Source organism: Physella acuta, unplaced genomic scaffold, assembly GCF_028476545.2.
Source record: "Physella acuta isolate Inbredline_101_S28 unplaced genomic scaffold, ASM2847654v3 ptg000117l, whole genome shotgun sequence".
Taxonomy (NCBI): domain Eukaryota; kingdom Metazoa; phylum Mollusca; class Gastropoda; family Physidae; genus Physella; species Physella acuta.
Window position 1 is genome coordinate 602,324 of NW_026731637.1, and position 10,086 is coordinate 612,409.

The 10,086-nt window shown below is 34.2% G+C and overlaps 1 protein-coding gene across 1 annotated transcript; it reads left to right on the plus strand.

The window, feature by feature from the left end:
• Positions 1-5,185: 5,185 nt before the first annotated feature.
• Positions 5,186-9,931, plus strand: LOC131934738 (translation initiation factor eIF-2B subunit beta). Its single transcript, XM_059290846.1, has 13 exons — positions 5,186-5,311; positions 6,747-6,833; positions 6,986-7,102; positions 7,259-7,301; positions 7,399-7,425; positions 7,707-7,756; positions 7,941-8,037; positions 8,184-8,246; positions 8,348-8,481; positions 8,586-8,646; positions 8,847-8,906; positions 9,216-9,352; positions 9,768-9,931. Exons 1-13 carry the CDS (start codon positions 5,235-5,237, stop codon positions 9,841-9,843), a joined length of 1,029 nt encoding a protein of 342 aa, XP_059146829.1. The 5' UTR covers positions 5,186-5,234; the 3' UTR covers positions 9,844-9,931.
• The last annotated feature ends 155 nt before the right edge of the window (positions 9,932-10,086 follow it).

Consider the following 10,086-nt stretch of genomic DNA (forward strand, 5'->3'; position numbering starts at 1 on the left):
TAAAGAAAGAGCATACTTGATAAGTATGTAGGGAACAACGCTTCTTTGATTTTATTTTGAGTAACTGTGTATGCCTATAACATGTACGTTTGAAACGCACGTTTAATCAGAAGAGTGCAGGGGTTCACAATTTGTCAAATAATAATCATTAAAAAAGTTTTAAAAAACCCACGTTTTCTGATTGAACTAAAAAGTAGAAAATAAACGCTATACATCACAATAATGCAAGCGATCACTCTACTATAAGCGATGAAAAACGTGGGGCGCCGAAGTAAAAGTTATATTACTATTGATTAGATAATACTATTGACTTTTATTAGGGAGCTTGTAGAGAGTCAACAGTATTAGAAACTGTAAGAAAATCACGGCGCCCCACGTTTTTGATCGCTTATAGTAGAGTGATCGCTTGCATTATTGTGATGTATAGCGTTTATTTTCTACTTTTTAGTTCAATCAGAAAACGTGGGTTTTTTTAAACTTTTTTAATGATTATTATTTTTTACTTTTTAGTCTTTGTTTGTTTGCATTAAAATCTTGCTATCGATTTTATCTTTTCACTTTTTTTGGGTAAACGAAGACAACTCGTAAAAAGACAACTCGTAAAAAGACAACTCGTAAAAAGACAACTCGTAAAAAGACAACTCGTAAAAAGACAACTCGTAAAAAGACAACTCGTAAAAAACACGTTGTGTTAACACATAGATTTGAACCCGTGTCGAGTGGGATAGCAATCGTGTGCCCAACCACTCGACCATATCGTCTCCCCCAAACTGGCCTACCTCCTGTAACTTTAAACTCGGTTCAAACTAATTATCTGCCCCTAAGCCTGTGGCGATTTGGGATCGTTCGCTTCACTGCGCGCGAGGTACGCGTCGCTCGTTTTTTTTCTAATGGCTCGCAGAGGATAATTATATATATAGATTATATAGCGGTCTAAAATGCTCAATAAAATGTTTCCATTGATCAATTTAGTAATAATAACAATTGAATATTCAATGGTCATCCAAAAGAAAGCTTCCCTGAAAATTTCAGCGCGCTAGCTAACTGGGAAGTGCCAGAAATTTCGATCGCAAGATTTGATTGGAAAGACAAACAAACACAGAAAGACACAGAGAAAGCAAGTTAAAGAAAACGTGGGAAAATGCTTCTTTTTCCCACGTTTTCTTTAACTTGCTTTCTCTGTTTGTCTGTTTTTCCAATCCAATCTTGCGATGGAAATTTCTGGCACTTCCCAGTTAGCTAGCGCGCTGAAATTTTCAGGGAAGCTTTCTTTTGGATGACCATTGAATATTCAATTGTTTTTATTACTAAATTGATCAATGGAAACATTTTATTGAGCATTTTAGACCGCTATATAATCTATATATATAATTCTCCTCTGCGAGCCATTAGAAAAAAAAACGAGCGACGCGAACCTCGCGCGCAGTGAAGCGAACGATCCCACGTCGCCACAGGCTTAGGGGCAGATAATTTAGTTTGAACCGAGTTTAAACTTACAGGAGGTAGGCCAGTTTGGGGGAGACGATATGGTCGAGTGGTTGGGCACACGATTGCTATCCCACTCGACACGGGTTCAAATCTATGTGTTCTAGCCCCACGTTTTTCATCGCTTATAGTAGAGTGATCGCTTGCATTATTGTGATGTATAGCGTTTATTTTCTACTTTTTAGTTCAATCAGAAAACGTGGGTTTTTTTTAACTTTTTTAATGATTATTATTAAAAATAAACCGGGAGTGATCGCCCCTAAACTTTCTCGAATATTCTTATATAAAACAACAGAGGATGGGAACTCGGGATATACTAGACATGATTTTTTTTATCCATTTTAATTGCACACCATGTGAACGCCAAATGCAATGTACATAATAAGGCGGGATATTATTAGTACTTTATAAATTTACATGCGTTTTTTGAGAAATCGGAAATAGTGTAAATTAGTACTTCCGGTCAACGGAAATTACTAAAAATTTGACAGAAGGTAGAGATATAGATCTTTTACTTACATGTGAAATTTCATTTATCTATCTGAAATAGTACTCTAGTTATAGGCTTTTGAAAAATTCAAAGTAGAAAAAGTACCACTTCCGGTTATCGAAAATCGCTCAAAAGTTTATACGAATCTACGATTTTTAATAAAATCCTTATATATGAAATTTCATCAACCTAGCTGTAACTGTACTCAAGTTATCGTGTTTACACACACAGAGACACACACACCCACCCACAGACATACGGACAAGATTGCAAAAATATGTTTTACCGACTCAGGGAGGTGTCAAGGGTTTTTTTTTTTTTTTTTTTTTTTGCACGATTACAAGACTTTCTCTATACTTTGTATATAAGAGAAAGTAAAAATCACAAAAAATAAATTATGATACCTAAATTAGATCTGGCTATATCGAAATACAGAATTACCATACCATAGCTCTTAATAAGTAAAAGCCTTGTGTTTGTAACTTATTTATATGCGTTCCAATGGTGACTAGAACAGTGCAAGGGTCCCATAAGAAAATATTTTTTGTCGAAATAATTATTAGTCTCCTGACGAGTAATGCATTGAGGGGCCATACTTTGGGGAGTTGATTAGAACATTAGAACACTCCAGGTGAAGTTTCTGTAAAAAAAAAAAAAGTATTTTTTAATTTCACAAGGGCGGCGACCTGGGAGGGTACGATTCTTCTCTATATACGGATAATTATAAAATGACAGTCGGATGCGGTTCGACGTCGTTTATCCGAGTGCTATAAAATTTTTGGGAGTTGATGAGTATACTCCCGAGAAGGTTTCTGAGTGGGAAAATGTAATTTCGCAAGGGCGGCCTCCGGCGATTTGGGATGCGATTTGGCGCCCCGGTCTTTCCCGTGAGCGCTATGGCGCCTACGTTCAGAGGCGTAGCGAACCTTCCCGGCGCCCGGGGACAATCTTTTCGATTTGCACCCCCTCAAGATTTTGATTTGCACCCCCCCCCTCAAACTTTCGATTTGCACCCCCTCGACCTTTCAATTTATTTTTCCAACCCATTTTGGCGCCCCCTAAGGTCGGTGCCCGGGGACATATGTTCCCCCCCCCCCTCGCTACGCTACTGCCTACGTTCGTTTTAAACAGTGAAATAGGCTATGGTTAACACGGAACGTTATAGTCGTTCACTAAACATAATCAGACGTGTCCGCCGGCGCCCCGGTAGGTGCGATTTGGCGCCCCGGGTCCCGATAAATATGATCAAAGCGCAGGCAATATTTACATTTAAATAACTCAGTTTTAGAAAACAAGGTCACTCGTTTTATCTAAGAATATAGGATTGGTAAAGCATTAATAAAACCCTCCTAATATATTTCGTCAGATTTTATTTGTCTTTTATGCGTTGCTACACCTTTCATCTGATCGCGTATGAAACTCTTGGGAAGTTGTTGAGACTACTCATGAGGAGGTTACTGCGAAAAGCAAACTTCAATTTCGCACGATCGGCACCCCGACAGGATGTAACTCAGCGTCTCGGGCGCTGATAGACTATGAATAAGATGGGACATTTAGTCGTTCACTAAATTGGATTAAACGCGTTCACCGTCGCCCGACATGTTGCGCTATGACGCATACGTCCGTTTTAAAGAGTGTGATAGAATATGGATAAAAGTAGTATTATAGTCGTTCACTAAACTGAATCAGGCGTGTCTGACCGCGCCCCGGCAGGGTACAATTTGACCCGGACAATCCTGACGGGCACGCTAGTTCTTTATAAAAGGGCTCTAATAAAGGTATATTTCCAAGCTGACTGCAAAGTGCAAATACATCTGTCACTCGTGCACTGATCATTAATTTATATGCACATTGATACAACTGTAAAAACGATCTCGCCCCCCCCCCCCCCTCCTCTATTCCAGGTGAGCGTTGGAGGCATTAAGCATAACATATCGCCTAATATAGAGTTGAAGAACACACTAACACGTCGATTTTTGGTAATGTAAAGTAATGTAAAGTATTTCAAGCAACACACCATGTACTATTTAGTTTAAAATCATCATTAAAAGAATAAAACCCAAACCACAGAGTTTCTTCCAGGCATCTCTTCTACCGCCCCCGAACGAAATGAAATTCATATAATTTATAAAGAAAATATATACTTTTAACAGCAGTGGCGTAGCCAGGATCGTCTCAAGGGGGGGTTCCAATTTTACCCGGGGACAAACTTTCGATTTGCACCCCCGCCCTCAAACTTTCGATTTGCACCCCCCCTCAAACTTTCGATTTGCACCCCCCCCCCTCAAACTTTCGATTTGCACCCCCCCCTCAAACTTTCGATTTGCACCCCCCCCCCTCATACTTTTTATATATACCGAGGGGTCTATGGGGGGGGGGGGGTTATGACCCCCCCTAACCCCCCCCTGCCTACGCCACTGTTTAACAGTATCCGCCCCCACCCCTCGAAAATTTCAAGTGCCCCCCCCCCCCCACCGAGAAAAAAGTCTGGAAGAAACACTGCCAAACCATCCATGAACTTTGCGGTGTTTTCTACTATACCCTTATAATAAAATAGTATTGGAGAGGGTGACACCAACATTTTGTAGACGGCATATGTCCCAGAAAGGGCGACAGGCTAACCTAAGCCTAAGCCCTTAAAGGCCTAGTCCAGGGGTCGGCAACCTGCGGCTCGCGAGCCGCATGCGGCTCTTTTGATATCAAGATGCGGCTCTCCAGCTCCTTGCACAAATACTAATAATCTTAATAAAAAATAAAATATTTGAAATTAAAAAAATGTTAGTGGCTCTTTAAAACCAGAGAAATTTTGAAAATTGTAACTTTTGGCTCTTCCGCTTGAAAAGGTTGCCGACCCCTGGCCTAGTCAGCTCACTCGTTGAGTCGTTCTACACTATAGACAAAAATCAATGATAAAACTTGATGTAACTAATTTCATTGATATAATATGTCATCTTGGCTTATTTATCCAACCATTATAAAAAGCAGAAATTTTATGAACATACGAATTTTAAACTGCATGGGGATCATGCTGGCAATAATATTAATAAATAGCTTTACTTGAAAATGGGCATACTGCGATTCCAAACAGCAGTACAAAAACAAATTACATCAAAGCTACAACCAATTGGAAATTACCTTCAGCATCTTTATGCATTATTGTAAACGCTCATTTCCAACGAAACGCAAATTTACGTTTTTAAACTACTAGATCTAGAATGTATTATTACATCATTACACTTAACAAAAACAACTCTTAAAAATGCCTGGAGGAGATGGTGATAAAGGGAACGATTTAAAAGAAAAAATTACACTTTTTGTCGATGAATTAAAAAAGGGGTAGGTGAATATTTCCTATTGCTCAAGATATTATAGGCCTAGTAAAATAGTATGAATGTACATCTGTTCTAGATCAGTGTTTCTTAACCTCCTGGGTTCTATCGAGCACCAGGCTGATCTGATCACTGACAACAGGCAGTGTCCAGCAAAACAGAAACCTGATATTGATAACTGAACTAATTTGATAATTTCGATGGTGAATCAGTCTCTCAGGCTCAGTCACTGATTTTCTCAGGCGTTCGGCAGAGGTCAAGACACACACCCAACTCATATGACATAATGATTTGTGTCCGAACTTTGTCAGTGCAGACAATAGAACTAATACTAATGGCTGATAATGAAGAGTTACTAAGTGGTAACAGTTTAAATGTGACAGTGCGGCATAGTTATAAAATGAGCCAGAGCAAGATAACACATGTATCAGTATTGTGGACCTGTAACATCATGACACACATACATCTTGACACTTGACACACTTCACAAATCGTTTCAACGTCACAGATACATACATGCATTAATTTTGTATAGGCCTACATGTTGTGATGACCATACTTTTAATTTCTATTTCCTGACTCAGTAGTAAACTTGTGACTATCATGTTGAGCTAAAAAAAAAGTGATCAGGCGAATATGTACAATATGGACTCTCATATTATGTTTTTGTGAGAAAAATAGTATTTTAATTTTGTTCTTTGAACACAGTGATGTTGATTTGCGGTTCAATTTGAAAAAGATAGTTTATTTTTACAATTTAGGTTTCAGTTAATGTGAATATGAAGTTGGTGGGGTTTGGTTCTTCTAAAAAAGTTAAGAACCACTGATCTAGCTTCTATATCTATGCATACTTTAGCTAGCTAGTCTCTAACACTCTAACATTAATTAAATTAAATTTAGACTCAACTGAAGTCAATTTTTTTTTTCTGACTTTTCATTTCATAGTAAAAATAAAAAATTAAATAGTGTAATGAACAACTTGTCTCATCAAAATACAAGACATTTTGAATTAAATTTGTTTTCCTAATCTAACTTATACGATTGCAAAGTAGATCTAACCTTTTAGTAAATAGATCTATATCCATTAAAAATTAAAAGATGAAACTTTTTTAAAATACAAAATTAATTAAATAAAAAGTAACATGCCTGGCCGATTCAGAGTCTGAGGTAGTTAACTCATTTCATGGACAAATCTGGCAAGCTGGTCAATAATTTATGGGCCATAGATACATGGAGTGCAGGTACTCTTGTTAATCTGTTCAATTGGTTGAGTGTCCAATTAGTTAATGAGCCTAATAATTAAATATAAATTAAATTTAGCTTCAATAAATATGATCTTTGTATTTATGCTAGTATAGCAGTTGAGTTATGTATGCACACACAAGAAATAACATGTTTTTTCCCCAATTAAATTTTATAACCCATGTAATTGCAACCTCCAGGAGTACGCAGGGGTCATGTGATGTAGCAATCAAAACAATTGACTTGTTGACTCAAGTTATAGCTCAGGCAGAGTTTTTGCAAGTCAGGTATGCTCATTTGATCAAGATTGCATTTACTTTTGAAATTCAATTCATATTTTTAATCTAACCATAATCATAATAGCATTGATAGTGATGTTTGAAATGAAATCATTTTTTTATAATGTACATATAATAAGTTATTACCATTTTTAAAATAGTGAGTTGATAAAGCATGTTGCAAATGAAGGGAAACAAATTCAGGCGGGAGATCCTTCAGAAAATATTATAGGAAACATAATCTACAGAGTTCTCAAGATTATCAGAGAAGAATGCAAGTATGTATTTTTTTTAAACTGCAATTTATAAATGATACATTGTAAATAACATTTTAAAAAACAATTTTAAAATTTCATTTTATGTTACATTTTAAAATTTGTATTTTGTTTTACTGCTGATTATTTTGTATCTGCACTCTTGTTTTTATTTCACAGAGATCAAGAAAATGCAGAAAATCAAAAACCTTCAGAAGCAAAGGTGATAAATTGCAATATTCGACTTAAAACTTTTAAAACTAATAAACAATTATCATTAATTTTTATGTTATTGACAAAAATCTCTTTTTTACTTCTAGAATGTATGTAAAATAGCAGATCTTAAGGTAAAAAGTATATTCTTTTATTTGAAGTTGATCTTCATTTATATTAATATTTTTTTTTAATTTAAAACTGTTGATATGTAGAAGAAATAGATAATTTTTTATTGGAATGCTTTTTTTTTTCTAAACCTAACTTAACTTCTCTAAGGTTTCTTTAAAGATGATTATTCAGTGGATTCAAACAACTGTCATATTTAATAGTAACAAAGCACAATCTTTGAGCTTTATGTTACAATTGCTGTTTTTTTCCCCAACTTTTAAAAATTTCAACACCACTTTTTTAGGCCTGTATTATCGAAGCTGTGACTGAACTAAAATCTGAGATTGAAGGATGGTACGTCAGATCAATTATTTACTCTTATTAAGTTTAATTAAACAAGGAAGTAAAATTCACTCTAACATATAAAAAGGGGAAAATATTGTGATGGTACCAAAGGATTATTTAAATTTTTTTCAAATAGATATATTCTTACTCTTTAGCTTCAAAAGTGTAAAATAACTTTACTTCTTATTTTTAGTGTTGAAAATATAGCAGTGCAAGCCCCAAACTATATAAATAAAAATGATAAAATTCTTACCATTGGGAGATCAAGGACAGTAGAAGCCTTTTTAAAGGTTGGTAATAAAATCAATTAACATGTTGGTAGATTAAAAAATATAAACATGTTATAAATAAAGTATTTTATTATTTATTATTAATCACAACATTGTTTTTAATTTATCCAGGATATTAATAAAAACATTTATTTTTTAATTTAAAGAATGCTGCCAGCAAAGGAATTAAATTTGAAGTTTTTGTTTCTGAATGTGCTCCATTTTATCAGGTAACAGTTCTTTAAATGTAAATCTTTGTCTCTCTGATTGTTGTTTAGCAATTCTTATATTTTTGTTTTGTACTTAATACAGATACACTTTTTTTCTTAAGGGTCATGAAATGGCAAAAAACCTGGCTGAATCAAAAATAAACACAACACTTATCACTGAGTGTCAGATTGGATTTATTATGCCTAAAGTAAACAAAGTCCTCATAGGAACTCACTCTTTTATGGCAAACGGAGGGTATTTAGTTTCAAAAGTTTTTTAAATTTGTTTTGTAGCAGGATAGATCAGTTGTATGACAAGTAATTACTTGAAATTTGGTAAGAATAATTATTTTTTTTCAGATTAAAGGCTGTTACAGGTGCTAACATCATGGCAGTGTTGGCTAAAGAACATGGCATACCTGTAAGAATTTCATCTTTTTATACTGTTTGCTCTGGCCTTAATATGTGGCCAAATTAGTGTCTGTTTATTTGTTTTCTGTTGATTTTAGTTTGTTGAATAATTAGTCTTTAATCTATAAATTAGGTTACAAATTTGTATTTTATAATAAAAAGTGTTATTTTACTCCTGTAACATTTTTTTTAACATCAAATTTTGTCCAGGTGATTGTTTGTTCCAGTTTGTATAAATTGTCTCCACTGTTTCACAGCACACCTGAACATGTGAGTTACCTGTTCTATTTATAACACAGATTTCTTGCCCTTTATTTTCAACTTTTGGGCAAAATTAATGGAAGTAATTACTGATGCACAAAAAGTTAAAATAGCTGATAAGTTCTCATTCTCTGATTTTGTTGATGTTAGTGAAAATATGAAATAATGGTTTCGGGGATTATCATATTAGATAAACAAATTGCGGATCATCTGTTGTGTTTAAGATACTATAACTTGATCTTAGGTACACAATTTTTCATGAAGAAGAATACTTTGGTTTAGAATAGTGTCCTCATAGTTTTTACTTTAATTTTTCAGGCCTCGTTTAATAAATTTGCCAGTCCATGTGAGATGCTAGATTATGATGATGCTGACTTGTTATCCAAGGTTGAAGTTATAAATCCAATATTTGATTATGTACCCCCTCACCTGGTGTATATGATTGTTAGTAACATGTAAGTCATCTTTTCATTTGGAATTATCCCATCACTAATTTTAAAATTTAACTCTGTTAGACAAAAATCAGATAATATTCTTTTCATATCTCCTTATTAGTGTTAAACTTCACCAAAATATAATTTTTTAAAAAGTTGATGTTGTTATATTTGCCATAAAATTTCCTTTCTATACATTTGTTTAAATTAATTGTACATTTATTAACTGGATAGCAAATATTATAAATTATTTCATACTGAATAATTGTCAAAATTCAAAATGGTGTATAGAAGGCATTATTTTCTCTTCCAATTTCTTAATTTTTTATGGTGAAGATAGTAATTATTAATCTTAATTATTATTCTGACTTACAAATTTCATAAATCTGGATTTTAATTGTAATCACATTATATTTTATATTCCTTTATTTTTCAGAGGTGCCCAATCTGTTTCCTATGTTTATAGGCTAGTCAAAGATTTCTATCACCCTGATGATGTGAAACTGAAGTAACCACATTTATTGTGGTGTTGAAGCTGGTTCATTTGGTTTTGGAATGAAATTTGGTCAAAGGAAACTAAAAATAAAATATTTATAAAAGAACCTGTAGTCTTATTTCGTCTTATTCAAATTAAACAACTGTGTTGTATGTTTTTGCACTTACAGTTTCAATTTATGAAAGTCCATAATACAATTTTCAAGAATCAAATAGTTAAGCACATGAGATGTCAATAAACAATTAAAAAGTGAACAATA